The following is a 22,603-nucleotide window of genomic DNA, read 5'->3' on the forward strand; positions in this document are numbered from 1 at the left end:
AAGCCCCGGCCTCTTGAATTTAAATTATATTATTAATTCAAATTACTTCTTTTTAAGACACTGTTTACGTTCAATTTAAAAATATGGCTGGTGATTTTGCATAATGAAAAAAGGATGATAGACTTGGAGATTAACGTACAGAGGTCACAAGCAATTAAACAACCTTATGTTTATCATAAACAGAAAAAATGGAAGTTAGTGATTTACATATAACTATGCAGAAAAAATATAAAATGGAAAAATATAATTTAAAAGTCTACAAACTATAAAAAGACATTTCTATGTCAATGTCGTTACATTTATAGGGCGCGTGAACACTTATTATAATCCTACAACATCAGAGAGATAATGACGTTTTGTAAACCTGCTGAGTAAGTGGGCTAAATGGCCAGTTCAGAAACTCTTCAGGCTCAGGCCAAACCATCTAAAGTTTCATTTACTGACCTGTCGCCAGCATGCCTCAGATTCTGTCTTTGATTTACATAATGGAATTGGACGTTTTGATTCGCTTGCCCCGGTTATTAGCACTAGAAGCCTACAGATTTGCTGCTGAGTTAATGGGGGTTAACATTTCGGAAAATTGTTATGTTAGAAAACGGTGTTGAATTATAAGCGAACTGATAACGAACTCGTTTTTAGGTAGAGATATTTGGTCAAATGTTTATTTAGGTGAAAAACGTAATTATTTTGGGTATAATATATAGATTTTCTTCTTGTTAAAATGAGACTGTATGGCACACTACGGGATCAAGTGATGGTAGCTAAGTATCATGCGTAATCAGAACGGATTTTGTATGAGTGCTCTGCTTTGTCTCAGTAATTACTATAGACTAGTACAAGATACACTTCGCTCTTTGCGTGGAATTCAATAAAGCTGAAATTAAACGGAGTTGCATAGCAAGCAATGCCGTTATGTTATTTTCTGTATGATAACATCATTTTGAGTTTTGTCCAACTGGATAATATTGTTTTACAAGCTGGCATTACCATGTAAATATAGTCCAATATTTAATGAATGTGCTATATTTGATGGCCACTACATTTTCTTGAAATCGCTTGTTCTATTTTTGTTTTTTTGTAAATAAAACCGGATGTATTGTGCTATGTTTGATATGCTACCGAAGGAACAAAATTCTTTGTTGTTGTTTATTTGAACGACACCTTATGCACACAGTTGGCTGAATGGTCAAATCAGAATTTGTAATTGCAAATTCACGAAATTTATTGTCATTTGTATAATGCACACACAGCCGGTAATTTATACAGATTTTGTATAAGTGAGGATTATCATTTAGTTAATTATCCATTACTTTTTTTATTGTTGTTCATTTATTAATCAGTTCTGAATTGATATGGGTTATTAATTACAGATTTTAAAAAAATTCTCTTCACTTAACGTTCAGCTTTACATTTATGCTTTATGTAATGTTCAGTTTCATTCAATACCTATTTCATCACCTACGTTTTCAAGTACAAAATTCACAGCTATTATTACATTCCTATTAAAATTATACCAAATATACAATAAAACAGTTGTACATTCTTAAATAATTTTCAATAAAATAAATAATCGTCAGCAAAGTTGGTTTATCGCTTCTTATAACTACTGGTCAACCATCTTTACATTCTTGTGAAATGCTAATATTCTGAATACTTTCGGTGCTTCAATAATCACTACATTCCTCGTTACATTTTTAATGTTTATTTAATGCTTTGTTTTTCTTGACACGATATCATTCTGGCGCTTTAAACTTAGTTTCCGTTCAACTTTACTGTTGTTTTTCTTCAGTTTATCAACAGATATGAAATGGAAATCGTACTTCTTTCATCTTTTAAAATTATATTTTTTGTAGTAATTGTCCTAACGTACGACAACAGCGACATCTAGAAATTACAGTAGAAACTTCACTTTCCCGAAAAGTGACCTAAAGTCACCTATAGGTGTCACCTCTTTTAACTACTCATATTATTTAACAATGTTGTGTTGTTTGTCAGCCAGTCAGTTGACACTAAAATGGCGTCATATAAAGGACGCTTTACATTGCATTTTGTACTGTCGTGCACATATTGTAATAATTAAACATTCTGTAGACTAGAACACAGCATGGCTAATGAACTTCAAAAGTAAGAAATAAAATATTTGTTACTCTAAGTTTTATTTACTCTTGGAACAGGACACTTTCGTGAAACCTGCGAAGGTTTACATCATTATTATATCGATTGCTTCGTCAACATAGTTTAAACGCGGGTAATAATTTGGAGGGAATAGCACTTTTGCTGAAATACACTGATTGCAAAATACTATCCTTTTTGCTAATACCAACAAACCCGATGGATAATTTTGGTTCTGTTCTTAATCAGTTACTTTTGGCTCTCTTTAAGTATTCTTAAACTGGATCTTAGGCTTACATCTGGGTCAAACTCAAAGTAGTTTAATACATAATGAGAAGGAAAACATTTCCTTTATGTGACGATTTAAGAGAATTGCTGTTGTTGTTGTTGTTTAATTAAGCACAAAGCGACACAATGGGCTATCTGTGCTCTGCCCACCACGGGTATCGAAACCCGGTTTTTAGCGTTATAAGTCCGCAGACATACCGCTGAGCCACTGAGGGGCAAGAGAATTGCAAACTGTATTTGCAAAACAGTCATTTTATTTTAAATTGTAATTAAGTAATTTGGTTTAAAATAATAAAATTTATGAAATAAATTTGTTTTTATAAAAGGCACTTTGATTCACTTATAAAAAATTAATATTTGAGCTCTCTTATATGAGTAGTTTCATTTAATAGCGTAAAGGGAATCACACAGAGCCATTAATATGACAAAGCTATTTTGTTTGTTTATTTAAAAAAAACACGACAATTTGTCGGATAATATCATCGAGGCTTCTTTACAACCAATATGTCAAGCTTGAACCAATTGGAATAACACAAATACCCTTTGGTTTATGAACTATTTGTTTGTCTATTGTAAATCTTGTGTTTGTGATGACCCCAGCTTTCGTTGCCACGTGATAGTTATGACTACGACAGTGACTATTACGGATGTGTTGGCAACTAAATGTGTGCCCATCTAAACCTTTTAAATATATTTCATAAATATAATCTAGTTCACAGGGCGTGTTGCGGTTGAAAGGTAGAATATTAATACGAGAGATAGTTTTACAAGATGAAAGCGAAGTCGGTCTAAAGCACCGTGTTTGTCTTCATTACCAGAATTTTAATATTTTCAAATAAAGGATTCTTGTAAAATATAATATATAAAGCATTTGTAAGTAATTACGTACTTGAAAAATTATAAAATTATCTTCCATTGTTGCACGATGTTCTATGCTGTCAAATTTCAAGATTAAAACCATGTCTATTAGCCATATTCTAATTGCTTCTCCTCAACTTTACTCACGTTATGTAGTGTTGAAAACGAAACTTCCAGGTGATAAAATATACTCCCAGCAGTATTTCTAGTTCAACTTACAATCTGCGTTGGTGTTGTTTCTTCTCTTTTTTTTAGCACAATGTCACACAGTAAGTTATCGCGGGTAATCGAATCCTAGATCATGGAAACTTACCGCTAGCCCAGCAGAGGATAACAGCCTGTAATGAGCATGTTAAAAGTCTCTGCAGGAAGGTATTATCAATGTTCCTTAGATCTTGAACAAAGTGAAAAGAAACGTGGGTTTTTGAGCACTACGATTACATTTGTTCTGGGCTACCATTGAGTTTAGACTCAAAGAGTTTAAAATCAAAATTCCTGCCATGGTAAAATAAGTAAAAAGAAATTACTTGGACGCGTGACGTTCTCAAAAGCACTTAGCTTGTTTCAGCGTTCTACGTTACTGTTACTGTATAAAATAATAAATACATATTTTAACCCGAATTAAATTATATATGACACATTTAGTTCAAGCACAATTAGATTACTTTTTCTAGATGTTAATATACTAAATTACATAACATATTTAAAATTATTCAAGTGCAATTGGATTTGTTTTTTTACTTTGCTCTAAAGAAGAACGTATGATGCACGTCAGTACGTTTTTGTCATGCGGCACAACATTTTAGTGCCCTTGAAAGTAATACACACAAAATTAGATCGCATTGCAGTAGACTCATTCCCTGCAACATATGATAAATTCATTACGTCAGCCAACCTCAAAATGAACTTGGGCACGTCCCATGTGTCATTAATAATTCTTATTATGATAGGCTTTTCTGGTACAGTATTCACGAAAATCGTGAATATACCGCATGCTGATCCTTCAGCACTACTGATATTCGTGCATCGTTGTGGGTTCACTTTATACACATTCACAGTTCTGAAGTACGTCTGACTGATGTGTTCAGATATTTCATGCTTGAAATGTGGAGTAGGCTTGGAAGGCATTTTTGAGTTATGACCGATACAAATTTTACTTTGTTTAATGCGTATACGTCATCCTGTCCGATGTTTCCAGGATTATTGTTGTTTCACAAAAGATTAATTCTTTGAAGCTAACCAAAAATATCGCTAAAATTATTTTTTTAAAACAAGAATCATCTAACAACCAGACCAACAGAAACCGGATAAATTATGAGATGCGAAAACATTACTGTCATAAAAGAATAGTTCGTATACACGAGTTACATTAAAAACCGAATGCAGTTAAATCAAAATTAAAACTACCTACGACACTGAGAGTGGTGATAAGAAATAAATCATACAAACGTCTTGAGGCTTCCAAACGTTACGGTCGCTAAATACAGTGCTCAAGTTTTAATAACGATTTGTTTTTTTCTCACTAAAACAAGAAGCTCACCGACTCACATCATTCAACCACTCTCGTATTACGACGAGCCAAGGACAATTGCATCAAAAATAATTTCTCATGAATTTTTCGAGGAAATAGCATAATAGAAAGAAAGCTTACAGATGATCTTAAACGTTTAAACACATAACTATTCAGTTAAAAAAAACGTACCATAATTAAATACGCGAAGTAATTCGTAATATTATTGACGTAGCTGGACTGATTAAGAGTGATGTTGCTCGAAACTGAAACTTTTACGTGACCAAACGTGTTTTGTTTGTTTTGAATTTCGCGCAAAGCTACACGAGGGCTATCTGCGCTAGCCGTCCCTAATTCAGCGGTGTAAGACTAGAGGGAAGGCAGCTAGTCATCACAACCCATCGCCAACTCTTGGGCTACTCTTTTACCAACAAATAGTGGGATTCACCGTTACATTATAACGCCCCCATGGTTGAAAGGGCTAGCATGTTTGGTGTTACGGGGGTTCGAACCCGCGACCTTCGGATTACGAGTCGAGTACCTTAAGCACCTGATCATGCCAGGAAGAATAGACAGAGTGTTTCTCAGGATTATCACATCTTTCAGTATCGCTGATTCAATTACGTAAACACACCACTCCATTAAGGGTGAAGATAGTTTATTGTTTAGTTTGCGCTAAAACAAAACAAAACCAATTCCATTTCTAGAAGGCGATACTGTTTTCGTAACATAAGTTTCTTTATTTTGTTACATAGAAAACCGGATACACACCTCTTATGTACGCCGTTAAGGAAAATCGTGTCGTTTTTGTGGAGAGATTTTTGGAATTGGGTCTAAACGTCAATGCTCGAACCAAGGTAAGTTATTAGTTTTGTTTTTTGTTTTGGCACAGTTTTAATTTATTTACTCACACTAATTTATCCTAGTTGTAATTTTTTAATAACTTGAATTTGGTATATCATTTTTATCATGAAATATAGATTTTGGGCATTGTTTATGCAGAGTTTAGAACACCTGCGTGTGTCATATTGACTAATATTCAGAATACAGTTTATGATTTTTTAGTCTGGTGCCAGCTTGATACTTAACTCACACAACAGTAACCGAAAATTCTAATTGCTTTATCAATAGCAGAAAATATACATTTGTTGTATATAGATTAAACTGTCAGATCATCCAGTTAGACAGCAGTATCAACTTTTGAGCTTATTTTGAATAAAAGTAATTTAAAGACATTAATGACTTGACTGCGACATTTTGAAACAATTCCAGAACGTTTAAACTTCATGTTCTACAGATGAAAACCTGATATATATTGGGATTACGGTCGAAAATATCTCTTACAGCGACGACACCTATCTAGTTTTTTCTTTGCTTTGTTTAAAATTTTGCGCAAAGCTATACGAAGGCTATCTGCGCTAGCTGTCCCTAGTTTAGAAGTGTAAGACTAAAGGGAAAAGCAGCTAGTCATCACCACCCACCGCCAACTCTTGCGCTACTCCTTTATATCAACAAATAGTGGGATTGACCGTAACATTATAACGCCCCCACGGCTGAAATGGCGAGCACGTTTGGTGCGATGAGGATTCAAAGCTGCGATCCTCAGATTACAACACCAGCGCCTTAACCATCTGGCTATCCGGACTTCCCGTCTAGTAAATTAATGAGTTATAATCATTATAAGTTACAGTGTTATATTAAATTAGCTATATTAATCACTGACTTAATTGTTAATTCTAGCTAACATTGGTACCTTGTTTTGATCAGAACATAAAGATAATATGTTATTTATCTATTTATTTGATTTACGAAACATTGAAAAGAAGTGTATTTCATATATAAGTCGTGCACAATGTATAAAGTGTATGTTCATGTTTCAAAAACCGTATAAAATTAACAATCTCACTACAATATTCTTACATACTTTTAATTTTTTGTTTAAACTCAAATCAGTCAGTAGTTTTATATTTGTTCTAATTAAAAAAATGTTTATATATTTGATACTTTTTAAATCTAATTAAAACGTACTGTGTGAAAAGAAAGCTGTTCTGTCTTGATTGACACAAATTGTTTTACTCTGTAAGATACTTTGAACTTCAGTTTCAGACGTATAACATTATAAAAGTCACTCTTTTTTTCTTATATTCAATTATTTATGCCGTTAGTAGTTTAAATAAAAATGATGTCATAGAATATACAAGAAACTCTTTTAAGTTTTTCAGGAGGGTTGTATACAAGTAACAAACGAGAAGATATTTTTTAATGTATTTGCTGTGGAAAGAATTTCACTAAAATATAATTTGAAGTACTTCTATTGTTGTCTGGAACAGCAAAAACAAATGTATATCTTCAGTGGTCTAATGTATATTAAAGTGGATGTATAATTTAAAAGGGCACTCTCTTGTGCGAGTCGTGAAAACTGCCAGATGGATTTGAAACCAATATTTCCCGCAATCTTAAAGAAATTCTTTGGGATCGTTACGCCGCGTGCCTTTATCCTATTAAAAACGTGTCCTACGTGCTTTGACAATAAACTATTGTTGCGTTTATGTTTCGTGTGCAGAATATCTTGTTTTAGAATTATTACGAACTGCTTATGAAACAAGAATATAGATGACAGTAAAAAGGCGTGGAGTTGAAAATTATACAGCTAAAACTGACATCATGTCTACCATTGAACGTACTCAAGGTTCAAAGAAAACGTATAGTAATGTATGATATATATGAATAAAAAAAATGGTCTTTGCGTAATTATTATAAGCCTAGCGCAATAATAAAATACAACTGTTTCTTATTCAGCAAGTATTGTGTGATATATTTACGTTTTCAGACTATGTCTTTAAATGAGGTGTATTTAAAAAAAAAAAAAGGAAGGCTCATTATGTATCGTTTGATTTTTCATTAATATTAATTGAAGCAATCTTCCATAAACTTGTAAGGCTTGGACAGTGTTTAGTATTTCTAATTTTCAGTCTGCAATTAAGTGTTTTATGGCACTACTAGAGAACTACTTTTATACATTTTTATTAGGAGTTACTGACTACAATATATATAATGTAAGAACAATAAGAACCCTATTGGTCCATCTAGGCTGTCCCATCGTCTAAACTTAGGTTTAAAATTAAAATAAAACACTCATAACCAGCTCTTATTAAAAATTACTTTAATTTATATTTCTTTTCTCATATCATTAAATAAGAAACAACACTGTCAATTATATTCTTTCTAACTCTTCGTGTTTCAGATGAAAGCAAGATCATATAAATTAACCTATCCTCTTATGACAACCATTAATTCCAAGTTATTATCCTAGTAGCCCTTATCTAAGCCCTTTTCAACAATGCAATGTCTTATTTAAGGTAAGGAGCCCAAAACTGAATACAGCATCCCAAATGCGGCCTAACCAATGACCTATACAATTATATTATAACTACTTTAGACTTATATCCAGTATTACAGTAAACACAACTTAAAATCGTATTTACAACACATTAATCAGACGGTTTAAGAGACTGGTAAATTCAGATACCAACACTGCTTTCTTCCGTAACACTATTAAGGCTATTCCTGCCAAAATTGCCCTGTTATAATTAAAAGCTATCTGACATTTGTTCATCTAATTCACGAAATAATTTAAATTATTTCGTAAAACAGCTGCATTTTCCTTAGACTTAGCAACACCTGAGACCTTAATATAATTATCAAATTTAAATGATTTATTGATTCTTTGAAACAGTTTTTATGATGTATATATGGAAGTTTACACTTTATTTTGTAAATTCAAATTAAGCAAATATTTTAATTTATTAGGATGGATTAACAGCTCTTCACCTAGCGGCAAGCCACACTAGAGAAACAATAATCCAACTGCTGTTGAGTAAACGAGCAGACCCTACAATAACTGGAGGGGTAAGAAAAGTTGTGTTTCATATTTTATTCGATTTCGATAGTGAAGGATATGCTGTTTTACAATGTTTAATAAACTGTCTTCCTTTTGTATGAGTTCACTAATAAAACACATTCGTAGAATCAAACTCTATCGACCACTATTTTTGTTGTCAGAGAAACTTTTGCAATAAACAGTTCTAAAAAAAAATAATATTTCATTCTGTAGAATGCCTCAAATGAAGTATTTCCTATGCGTTGAATAAATGTCATTTTCAATCCTGGGCCATTATGTATTGTAAGATAGCGAGTCTAAGATCAGTACAATATCTCTAACAGAAGATGAATAGTTTCTTTGTCACGCGACTTCCTTTGAAGTAAGAATAATTGCAGTTTTTCGCTTTTATTAAGAAGCTCACTGGTGTAATCTTGACAAGACAAATCTAGTGTGTTTTATAAGATATAAAATACAGACATATTTATAAAATATAAAATTCAGATTTTTATACTGCTCCCTCTATACGCTTTGAAATTCGATTTGACGTTTTCATCATTAATCAAAAACTTAAATATTCCTTGGACAATGTTACGACTAGGTCAAAAAAAGAAACGACAGAAAACTACAAATCCAGTAAATCATAAATAGATAAGCCAATAATATTTAGTATTTATTGTAGTTTTCCATTACTGGTACTCATAAACCTTTTATTTAAGCTTAATTAGGCCTTAAATATGAAAAATCAAAGTATATTTATTAGCTACTAGTTCTAGATGTTTCATAAATCTACTTTATGCTGTTGTTTTTCTTCCTGAGAAGCAAATGAAAAAATAGCAATTGTGTTCGTTGTTCACTTAGAATATTTTTTTATTCTCAGGCTAAAGATCAGTTACCGATTCATATCTTATGTGCACGACCGACTGGAGCAGCGATCGCCCCTCTTCAAATGCTACTTCGCTCTTCCAGCAAAAATATGAGATTGTGGCTTGACAAGGTGAGTTGGTTTGTTCACAAGCACAAAAGTGTACAGTGAGCTATCTATTCTGTACCACTTGAACTACGAATTTTTGCGTTACAAGCCTTCAACCTGACTGCTAAAATACGAGGATGGGAAGATAAGATTAAAACGAAAAATTCCTGAAGTATACTCTTCAAAAAAAAAAACGCAAAAGGGATATTTTTGTTATTTTAAAGACAAATATATTTAATAACGTTACAAGCTCAGACCAAAATGACAATAAAAGTTGTGCACTTTGAAAACGGAGAAAAACATCGGATTTTTCGCCAAAACGCATGCGTGTCCAATAAATTTGTTTGAGAGATCTGCATGTTCTGCAAGTGCAACATGTGCAAAATCCCTATAAAAGTGACGGGTTCTCGGTTTCCATAGCTCAGTGTTAAGCCACCGACACGCAATACAGTTACGCCAAGACTGACTGAAGCACAACGCAACAACGCCATTGGTCGCTTGGAAGCAGGCGAATCTCGACCAGATGTTGCCAGAGATGTGAATGTCCACCCAAGCACCATCACAAGGCTATGGAATCGTCACCAACAACATGGATCAACTTGTGACCGTCCACGATCTGGCAGCTCTTGTGTGACCACGCCCGCACAAGATCGCTACATCCGGTTACGTCACCTTCGGGATAGCACCACCACTGCGACGTCTACTGCCTCAACCATACCAGGGCTGCGTAGGATTTCCGATCAGACCGTACGCAACCGTCGACGAGATTCTTGGGCCCCATGTGCAACCCATCATGGTGAACGTCAACGACGTTTTTCAACATGACAACGCCCGTCCTCACACAGCCCGACTCACCACTGTCTTCTTGAGACACCACAACATCAACGTTCTTCCCTGGCCCTCCAGATCACAAGATTTAAACCCCATCGAACATCTTTGGGACGAGTTGGACCGACGTCTGCGACGGTGACAACCTCAACCGCAGACTCTACCTCAGCTTGCAGCAGCTTTGCAGGCTGAGTGGACAGCCATTCCACAGGATGTGATTCGTCATCTCATCGCTTCCATGGGCAGGAGATGCCAAGCAGTTATTGATGCTCACGGGGGCATACTCGTTATTGACGTTAAGTGACGTTAAACTTCAACTGGTGAGCGTGGACTTCGCCTTTGCAGACTTTGGATGTTCAGCAGTGAATGTGCAAAGTTTCACACATGTCATACAGAACTACCCGAAATAAACTTGTTAACAATATGTTTCAAATTTTGCCTTTTGCGTTTCTTTTTTTGAAGAGTATATATGAGACATGGTTTTACTTTCTTTTATTGTACAGGAAAACAGTAATCAAAGCCCTTAATAATCTATGGAGTGTTAGTAAATAACCACCGTTGTTTTCCACTTTTGTTTTTCGCTTCTCATATGACTTATATTTCATTTATAGGAACGTTACCATTTCCCATGACATGAAATGTATTTATATTTGAAATATAAAATAGTTAAAATTATTTGAAATATAAATTTTTCTATACAGCCATATAGAATAATTTTAACGTATAACTTTTAGAGCTTAGATATAAAATAAAAATATATAATCTATAAGATCCCATTTGGCCCTACTGGTAACAGAATAATTCTCGGTGAAAGCAGGACAACAGTACAACATTTGTCAAAAGTATTCCAGTTTGAAATATTATACATACAATCTTTCAAGGAGATAGAAGAAATAAATAGAGTTATTAAGCCCTGGTGTTCTTCTATACCCACTATCTCCGTATCTTTAACTGTCACTTATTTTTTTATGGTTAATAGTAGGCATAACAGAAGTAAAAAAAAAAAGCACACAAAGTGTACTTGTAATAAAAACTTTCAAGGACTATAGGTTTTTTCCAATCCAATACATAGAGTTGAATACGTTATATTTTTAAAAATTTAGAATATGTTAATCGGCAAGTCATGTGACTGCTACAGCCAGTATAAAGTTTAGGTGAAACGGATGTTTCAGAACTATATTTTGACATTATTGGACGTTATGAGGTTAAAGCAATGTCATTGAAAATTATTCGCTTTTGGAAAGAATATGTAACATCTCATTCCTACACAAGTTATCAATGCATAACGGCTTTAGAAAACAAAAGAAAATGGATCAACTTGGAGCATCCAGACCATTCAAAGTCTTATTCCAATCGTCGTAAGCAAAACAGGGCGTCTTGTAGCAGTTGAGATTCCACGACGCAACGCCTATGAATTACTATGATTTCAGACTGTTGAAACGTGCTACTTAATCAGATTGATCATTGAAAGTCAAAGGAAGGAGTTATTCGGACATGATACCTTACGACTTAAGGTATTAAGCTAGAGCATGAACGAAGGTGGTGACTTTGACTATAACGACGTTGTGAGGTTCTACAATTGTTTTGCTGTAACCTATTTTTATTCTTTTGATTCTGGTTTTATTTATGCAAGAATTACAATAAACATATTGCATTATCAGCAATTTTTTAAATTATTTATGGTACCAAGAAATGTTGTTAATAAACCTAACTTTAACTCATTAAATTTGGGGTTTGATTTGTAAAAAGAATAGAGCTCTAAAGTTTGTATTAATTTTGATAACTTACAGTTATGTAGCTAATCTGAATAGCGGTTAGTTACCATTATTCATTGGTAAAAGTGTAGTCCAAGAGTTGGCGGTTGGTGGTGATGACTAGCTGCCTTCCCTTTAGTCTTACACTGCTACATTAGGGACGGCTAGCGCAGATAGTCCTCGTGTAGCTTTGAGCAAAATTCAAAACAAATAAACGAGTTTCCCTTAGTCTTTTTTTTTAAATATTACCTGGTGTTCATCCTAAAGTTATTTTAGTTATACACTTTCAATATCATTGTGACCAAACAATCTCCATGTGGGTTGTTTGTACGTTTATTCATTCCTGCTACTCCAGATCTTTCCAATAGAGCAATGTTGAAGATTCAGTTTGGTTAGATTTCCTAAAGGTATGAAGTGGGGAAAATGTTCCTAACCTTCTTTACTATCTGCCATCATTACGAACCGTACATGAGGCCAAATATTACTTTGATGTTGAACATCTTAATTTTTGTAATCTCTTTAATTTCTCTCTGTACTTGTTTTGGTGCGTTTTGGATTCTGTTCGTAATATATTTCATCGTTCCATTGTTTTTGCCAACTATGCTTTCACGACACGGTCATGTTCTTTCACTTTGTTGTCCACAATTATAAGTATTGCCTACATCTGATATTCGTCGACTTCTTGTTAATGATGTTAACTCCAAGTTATGTCAAAGTTTTTTGTCTTATGTAGATGCCTTTGTTCAAATATCTTCTGCAAACTCCAGATCCTTTAACATTCACGTTTTCACCCAGTATATTGCTTACTATTCCCTGTTGACTTACGCATAGTCCAATCGATTGATACTAAAAAATATTGCCGCTCGTCGAAACTTGTATGTTAACCAGTAAGAAAGTTTGTTATTATGAGTCACGCAGCAAGTGAAGCTATTGGTGCAAAAGTTTGAGAATATTTATAATGTCTATTGGAACATCTCTAAACTATCGAAAGTTTCTTGAATCTGTAAAATTGAGGTATATCTTTCTATTTCACTCAATACACTGGTCCATGCTTGATGTTCTTAAGTGTAAAGATATGATCAATGGAACATTTCCTTGATCTAATTCGTGCTTTTTCTTCTCGCACTTCAACGTTTATTGCTTTAGTTAGTCTCATTGAATGATCTTACAGAAAAAACAACAACTTGTTCGCTACAAATAGTATTGACGATTCTCTACACTTATTTATAACCTTTTTTCTGGTAATTTCACATTGAACTGCTTCATCTAGTCTTCTAAAATTTGATAATAAGGCCAAATCTTCAGAGACAGGTCATATAATACCCTTATTGTAAGCTGTCCATTAACTGTCAGAACCTCTGCAATGATGGGGTCAATTCCAGTCTGACCACGTCTTTCAGAACCGAATTCTTAGTGAATGGAATACGTTTCATATCTATAACCTCAATAAAGGTTTCTATGTTACCTGTACGTCTGGATCTTGTCTAATGAATATTTTTTGAACGTGTAATGCCCACCTTGCCAGTTGTTCTATCTGGGGAAAAGATTTTCTCTTACCTATCTGTGATGTTGCTACTAATCTGCATGGTCTCCCAGACAGCTTCCTTATGAACCTATACAATGATCTCTGTTTGCAGTTCTTACACTTTTCAACAAGATTCTCTGAATAGTTCCTTTTTATCTTTCTTAGAACTTTTCTCAGCCTCTTTATTTTTAGTTCAGTTCTCGCCAATCACTGTAGTTTTTCAGAGATTTCTTTTTCTTTTGTCTGTTAATGACCAAGTGTTCTCACTCAGTTAGATCTAATTTATTTTTGTTATGTGTCCCAACACTACCTCACACACGCTTCTTTAGATGTCTTCACTCTTGTTTAATGCCGTTCCCATCATGGTCTATTGCCTCACCTACATTTGCAAGTACATGGAAGCAGGTTTTGAGTTATAAGATCAATTTTTACGGCATTTTCTGGTATTGTAAATTTACATGTCCAAGTTATATCAATTTTTATGGAATTTTCTGGTATTATAAATTTATTTGTCCAAGTTATACCGATTAAAATATGTTTTAATTCTGGGTTTAACTTTCTGCAATTTAAGTTTAATTTTTGTCAACAAGAAGATGATGGCTGCTATGGATCCCTACATATCTTAACATTGACATTCCCAAAGAATGTTCACAATAGCATAATTTATCATGTTATTAATATTTTTTATTTAATGTTGTCCTCTTATCTGCATTGTACCGTGCAACAAAAATTAACTCATTCTTTACATTTCTGAATGGGGAAAAATATTATGTGTTCTAATTTTAACTATATTTATTTAAAAGTACTCTTTTAATAGGATGGAAATATACCTTTTCTCCTGGCGGTGGAATCTGGAAATCATGGTGTTTGTCGAGAACTTATGAGTTTCGAAACACGAGAACAGTTAATTTTTCGACGTCAAAAAACTGGTGACATCGCACTGCATATCGCAACAAGAAGACATGATGTTGACCTCGTGCGATATCTACTGGAAAGTGGCTCTCCTGTAAACGAGCAAAATGTATGGAACAGTATTTTACTATTTTTGTATTTGGTTTGTTTGTTTTGGAATTTCGCACAAAGCTACTCGAGAGCTATCTGTGCCCTTTCAGCCGTGACGGCGTTATAATGTGACGGTCAATCCCACTATTCGTTGGTAAAAGAGTAGCCCAAGAGTTGGCGGTGGGTGGTGATGACTAGCTGCCTTCCCTCTAGTCTTACACTGCTAAATTAGGGACGGCTAGCACAGATAGCCCTCGTGTAGCTTTGTGCGAAATTCAAAAAAACAAACAAAAACAAAACAAAATGATCAATAGATAGCTGTCGGTATTTTAAACATAAGAAAATATGAGTCGATATCAACGAAAATGATTCACTCTTGTAAAAGTACATATGACGTTTTGTGAAAAATCTGTACATGATGGAGAAAAGAAGATATAAATTTCGTATTCAGCGTACAAGAATTGCTGTAAAAACTTCAAGACATTAAAACCATTGCCGGCCTGTTAAATTTTTTAAAAATCAAATGTTTATTAAATAAAAATAATTGAGTAAGATGTATTTAGCGCAAGAAAAAAATAATACATAATAATTGATTATAGTTACAATCTCTGTATGATTTGAGTTAAAGGAAAAAATAATTTCCCATATTTAATTTTTACGCATTTTTCAGCAGTATTTATTTTTGTGATACAAGTTGATCTGAAGTAATTAGTGCAAAAGTTTGTTTGCTTTCGCTTGAAGCAAAACTACTACACAATCTCTATTGAACGCCTGCCTTCCAAAATTTTGAAGTGATGGATTTTAAAGATGACAGCTACTTAATAGCCCCCAACATCAACCTGTTGAGTAGTTTAGTCGAATAGAGAGATTTGATTGTTACTCTCGCAATACACGGCCCGGCATGGCCAAGCGTGTTAAGGCGTGCGACTCGTAATCCGAGGGTCGCGTGTTCGCATCCCAGTCGCCCCAAATATGCTCGCCCTTTCAGCCGTGGGGCGTTATAATGTGACGGTCAATCCCACTATTCGTTGGTAAAAGAGTAGCCCAAGAGTTGGCGGTGGATGGTGATGACTAGCTGCCTTTCCTCTAGTCTTACACTGCTAAATTAGGGACGGCTAGCGCAGATAGCCCTCGTGTAACTTTGTGCGAAATTCCAAAAGAAACAAAACTTGCAATACATCTACGGCTCCAAAGTGTGAAGTGCGATTTTGCTGCAAGGGATTCACGGTCCGACAAGCTTAATTATTAGGTCTCACCCGACCATAATATGAATGAGATATGATTCTATGCATTGTTCTGATTTTTTCTTATGCCATTTAATTTCCCTCATTATTATATAATGCTTTGAGTAAAATGCGCAGTGTTTTCTCGCGAAAAAATATAACTAAGTCAAAACGTTTAGTTGTATTTTGTTTTGAAAAACATAATTGTTAGCATAAGAACATAATTTTTTAACTCTAGTTGAACAAAGAATTTTGAAAATTTGCTTTCAATTGGATATATTTTAGCTTGGCAATATTCTGTCAAATATACTCCATAAATTCTGTATTTCAGAAGTTGTCCTGATAGGTTGACCGAAATTATATGATTTATTTTTTAATTCATGACCTACAAATGTAGTTGAGTTCACGATGAAGTAGAATATAGAATATTATGGTTTTGACATTTATTCCTTATAACGTGTTAAAGGAAATCTATTTGGAGCATGTAATTATAATGACCAACCACGTAAGACGTAAAAAATGGCAAGAAACTAATTTTTATCATTTTATAAAACACTTCACAAAAATATACTACTTTACGTTATTAACCGTATTGTGATTCTTAAAAGAAGGAAGAAATTTGGATATTCTCGAATTTGTACTTGTTATTTTCAAGTATTATTTGTTTCTCATGCGCAAACGTACCCACGCATATCTTGTTTCTTAGAAAACAAACTTTTTGCAAGTTTGTAACGCGCAGTGCAATTAATTTAAAAAGAGTGTATATATATATATATCATAACCATAAAATCTTCAAGTCATAAACCAAAACGCATTAGCATGAAATTTTTGAAAATACGCTGCACATTTTTAAAAAAGGATCCTAGGGTACAAGCTACAATGTGGGATTATAAAATGTATCCTAGGTTTTGGAGGTGACTGTGGAAGTAGGACCCACAGTGCGGTGGGGTAGCACCGTCTATCTATCTAGATAAAATTTCTATGTACAAATTTTACAAAGGCTCTCTGGTACACATTGACGACAATTAACAATCCTTTACCAGCCTGCAGAATGTAATTATAACAACGTTTACCTGACAACTTAGATTACACATGCTAACAACACCTACTTTATCAAAGCTCAGAATGTAATTCTATCAAAGTTCATCTGAGAGTTTATAGTAGATATGCTGATACCATCTACCAATCCTTGCTCAATACATTTTTGAGGAGGTCAGGTTATACTTAGTTGATAAAATATATTTAAGTCGTTTTCTAATGGCATTTTCCAAACACTTGTTTCCGTTAAACAGCACGAAGGCCAAACTGCGTTACATATTGTTGCAGCCGAAGGAGATGAAGCTCTAGCGAAACTATTCAGTATATTTAATGCCAATCCGAACATTCCCGACAAACAAGATAGAACTCCGCTCCACCTAGCGACAGAGCTTGGACACACCAGTATGGTTGAACTTCTCACTGATAAATTGAAGGCTTCTATCTTTTATCGCACAAAGGTAACAAATAAATTCTTTTTGCTAAAGCAAGGTCTTGTGTCACGTTTCGGTTTTCTTTTATATGCAAAAACGGCTCGTTTGGGTTGAGAAAATATTTTACATATTTTCTTAACCTCAAAATTACAAGAACCGACACACAATTCAAAACAGAAGTCCACCGAAAAATCACCCATACTGGACTATACATTTCTTGGGACTCAGCACACGAAACAAAACAAAAACTCAACATACTAAGAAACCAAATAAACACAGCCCTAAAACTATTCTCACCAGATAAAATTAACAATGAATTAGACAAAATAAAACAATACTTCATCAACATCAATAAGTTTCCTCCACAGACCGTAGAAAACATTATACGCACACACCTAGACAGAAAGCAAAATCAACCAACTAAAGTAAATATATCTCACGAATCAAAAATCACGAAACCATATACTGCTGTATACCATATATTCCTGACATCAGCAAACAAATAACCAACATTTGGCAAAAACTAGTAACAAAATATGACATTCCAGTTAATACCAAATTTATTCAAAAACCAGGCACAAAACTGAGGTCTATACTATGTAAAAACTACACTGACAAACACCACACCAACATTATTTACAAAATACAATGCCACGACTTCTATATTGGAGAAACAAGTAGAAAAATGGAAACCAGATTCAAAGAACATAAAAAGTCACCTTCACACGTTTTCGAACACTGCAAGTCAAATAAACACAACATAACCATAGAAAACACTCAAATACTAAATAAAGAAACAAACATAAACAAACGCAAAATTAAAGAAGCCTTACTTATACAACAACTTAAACCCAAAATAAACCAATATAAAGGAACGCCTTTATACCTATATTAATATAATAAAATAAATAAAATTATATATTCAAACATCTAATACCACCCTCTACATTGCGACACTCAGTTACACAACCCCTTTCAAACATGTGGTCAGCTTCCGGTCAGTTACCTCTTTCTTTGTGAACCTGACGATGACCGAAGAAGGTCGAAACGTTGTTCGCTCTTCTATGTAAAATATTTTCTCAACCAAAACGAGCCGTTTTTGCATATAAATTTCTCAACAAGTGGGTTTCTCGACATCACTGGTTTCGGTTTTCTGTAAGACGTTAAAATGTTTTGTAAACATTAAAAACAGCTGAGTTTGATCGTTGACTATTGCTTGAGCTATAAGAGTTCGGAGATATTTTCTACGTTTACACAAGACTCAACATTTCTCATACTTGTAAACGTATACAAACTATTAAAAAATCCTTTTGAACGTTTACAGAAATATTAACAGTTCTAGGACTAATATTGTGTTATTTTAATAGGCTGACAGAATTTTTCTTCATAAAATATGTTTATTATTTCTTACACAGGACTCCGAATTTAAAATTCATTAAAGTTATTTTGGTTTAATAACATGTTTTCCATAATTCAACTACCCGGATTTCAAAAATAATATTCTACTTTTTATCACGTAATTTTTTATTATTTTTTTATAAATTGGGAAGAGAAAAAACTCTTAATTCAGATCAGATTTACAACCAATTTACTTTAAATACAATTGAATATGCTCGGGTCATTTATATAACCTCTTGTTGCCATAGCAACGAATAAATAATAATGAAAAAAAAAAAAATACTATCGAGAAACGACACGTTATGAAGCCTATTAACCGTATATATACTAGCGGTGTGTTTCTCATAGATTCCAGAATGACCGATAACACTATTTCGTCGAGATTGGTCTAGAGAAATCTTTAGCTATTGGTTGTCAACATTTTAAGCGTAATTAAATGTGACCCGATTTTAATGAAAATGATTCACTTGCGTAAAAGCACATAAGAAGCTTCGTGAAAAATCTGTACGTGATGAAGAAAAATGTATATTATTTTCGGAATCAGGGTACAGGAATTACTGTAGAATATGTGAAAACTTCAAGACAGTAAAACCATCACAGGCCTGTGTATTTTATTACCTCTATGAGAACGTATATTTATTTATCATTGTGTTAATTGAAATAATTTGTATTTATTTTCATTTCTGGTGTTTATAGGTTACTAATCTAGTTTAACAAATACAAAATCGTCACTAAACAGCTAAAACGTGTTTGCATGTTGCTTATGTTTGTGTGAAAAGACTAGTTTATATAGGGTCTACAGGCTCATTTATATCTTATCTACACGTTAGTTACTATCGTGTATACATATGTGTATCGTACAACATGGTTTATACTGTGCCTACAGACTAGTTTATATAAGGTATATAGGGTACTTTATATCATCTCCACAGACTCTTCTATGTCATTTATAAAGACTCGTTTATAGTATGTATAAAGCTGGTTTACTTTGTGTTAGTTGTTATCGTGCATACAGTCTAGTTTATATAAGGTCTATACGGTAATTTATATCGTTTCTAGAAGTTCGTTTACATTGCGTGAACAAATTAATTTAAATCATTTGTACACATTAGTTTATATAATATATACAGGCTAGTTTATACAAGTCTTAAAAGTTAGGTTATATCGACCCCACAAGTTCGTTTATATCGTTTCTAAAGGCTAACTTATATCGTATATACATGCTAGTATATATTGTTTACAAGTTATCATGTATATAAACTAAATTATATATTGCATAAGGCTAGTATGTATCATGCCTACACTCTAATTTATACCGTGTATACAGGATACGTTAATTTAGATGATGCCTTAGCGCTAATTTATTTCGTGTATACAAGCTAGAATATATCGTTCCAACACTCTACGTAATTTCTTATATACAGGTTAGTATATATCGTGCCTACACTTTAGGTTATATCGTATATACAGGATAGTTTATGTCGTGCTTAACTCAAGGTCAGGGGTCTCCAAACCTGTTTGGACAAGGGTTGGGAGGTAGATCTTTTTCGATTTCGCGAGCCGCAGGGGTCGTGGTAAAATTAAGTAAGGATGCATACATGATCAAAATACATCACAAATTTGTTTCTCATAAGAGCATACACTGAAAATATTTACGTTGCACTGTTGTACGTAATCATCTTTTTTATCATTAGTGAGAAGCATGAAACTAGTGTTTTTCTGACAAAATTACACTTAATTGAGATTCAAAGTTAGTGTTCCCTATTATCAAAAGTGATTACAAATATACATCAGATAAGACTGATCTGTAACTAGATTTTGCGCACTTCGTCTTTGAAAATGTCTTTTGACAGATATAGGTAGTACTAAAAACTGAAATGAATCCGCGAGTAAAGTTTTTAAATGAACATAGTGATCACTTGAAAGACATTTATGGAACTCTATCAGTTTCCCTTTTTTGTATTTGTCTTTCAACATGTCGTTGGATTGCAGATCATTCACTTCCATTTGAACTTCAGGTGGCAGTTCATCAATAACACAATCAAGTGGGTGTTCGCAGATCCTTATTTCTGTTGCACTCGCATCAAGATAACAAAAATGCTCCTTGAACTACAGTTTCAAGTCAGAAAGGATTTCTTGTGCAAACCTGCGGGGGAATGGGGATCTCGCTACTTTGATTGAAGTTTTCACAACATAGAAAGTGAGTTGAGCAACTCCTCATCAATTGGAACTAAAAAAGAATTTTTTTTTGCCGAAATGGTTTCACTTCGGTGTACATATCGCAGATAGGCGCGGTTTCTCCTTATAATCTAAGATTGAATTCATTCAGGTACATGGTCAAGTCTACAGAGAAAGCTAATTTCCAAAACCATTCAATGTGAGTAACGGTTGAGGGCGGTTCTTTTCATTTAAGAAAATTTCAATCTCAATTCTAAGCTAAAAAAATTGCGACATAACCTTCTCACAGTTAAGCCATCGAACTGAAGTGGTAGAGCAAGTAGGGATATGTTGCTTCTATTTTCACCAAAAATTCATGGAATTAATGATGGTTGAGTCCATGAAAGCGAATGAATTTCACTGTTGGAACTACAGATTCCATAGCACATAGAAGATCCAGATATTTTTTTAAAAGTACCTGCTGATGAATAATGCACTGAAGAACAATAGGCTTAGAACAACCCGCATTTTCAACATCATTGTAAATTTGTCCAACTAAACCTTTTCCTGCACAACACATCTTTTTACCACCGCCTGTTGTAACACAATTCAGCCGTTTTCATTCCAGATTGTACTGAGTTAGTGATTTTTCAACCTCTTTGAAAATGTCCTCATCTGTGGTTGTTCCATACATACTGTGCACAGAAGCTAATTCTTCAGTTACTTCAAAGTTAATATTGACTCTGCGGATAAACAACAGCAACTATGAAGTGTCAGACATATCTGTTAACTAGTCAAGAGCGATGGAAAAGCACTCGAACTCTTTGACTCTGTCTTTTAGCTAAGACACAATATTGCTTCAAATGTCTTTGACTTTGCTATAAACTGTATTCATCGAAAGGCTAATAGTATTAAACAACTCTACTATTTCTGGGCACATTTCTTCGGCTGCTTCAATCATACATAATATAATTAGCTCACCATCGGTAACTGGATTTCTTCGCTTGACTAACAACTGTGTCACTCAGACACTTGCTCTTGTTGCAGCTTCATTCTCGGATTTCTTTAATCCAAACTGTTGTGATGTGAGTCGAGAACAGTTTGACGAGTGCTTGGTTTGTTAATGTCTATGAATGTTGTATTCTTTTAGCACTGCGATAGTCTCGTTGCGTATTAAGCACCACGTTTTGTTACGTGTTCACTAATGAAGTAGTCCACATTCCACTGTTCCTTAAAAACACGACATTCGGAGTCAACATTTCTTTCTTTCATCGTCCTGACATAATAACTAGAATAGCTATGAACTCGAACATAAAGTAAACAGCAGCATTCACTGACACACATTGAAGTATACGTGGCAAGCGTGGGAGGAAACACCCTGCTTGAGGGCACTGGGATCGATTAGTGAGATGACGCAACACTAAATAATACGACGTCTTCCAGCAAATACAAAAGTGTATCGCACCTATATTGGCTTTTGCTCGATTACGTTTTATGTTTTGTTTTTATAATATTACTTTAATAAACTAATAAACTGTTAGCGGGTTGGATAAACCGAAGTCGTGGGGTGTAGTTTGGAGACGCCTGCTATAAGTTATATCGTGTATACAGGATAGTTTATGTTGT

The 22,603-nt window shown here is 34.0% G+C and overlaps 1 protein-coding gene across 1 annotated transcript in view; it reads left to right on the top strand.

Moving 5' to 3' along the window:
- The window catches only part of nompC (no mechanoreceptor potential C), a 105,415-nt gene that overhangs the window by 16,114 nt on the left and 66,698 nt on the right, over window positions 1–22,603 (top strand). The window contains exons 2-6 of the mRNA XM_076503434.1: window positions 5,524–5,625; window positions 8,579–8,677; window positions 9,529–9,645; window positions 14,546–14,749; window positions 17,246–17,449. Of these exons, the coding sequence (XP_076359549.1) occupies window positions 5,524–5,625; window positions 8,579–8,677; window positions 9,529–9,645; window positions 14,546–14,749; window positions 17,246–17,449 (726 nt within the window). The remainder of the gene's footprint in view (window positions 1–5,523; window positions 5,626–8,578; window positions 8,678–9,528; window positions 9,646–14,545; window positions 14,750–17,245; window positions 17,450–22,603) is intronic.

This window comes from Tachypleus tridentatus, chromosome 6 (assembly GCF_004210375.1).
Source record: "Tachypleus tridentatus isolate NWPU-2018 chromosome 6, ASM421037v1, whole genome shotgun sequence".
NCBI classification, from domain to species: Eukaryota; Metazoa; Arthropoda; class Merostomata; order Xiphosura; family Limulidae; genus Tachypleus; species Tachypleus tridentatus.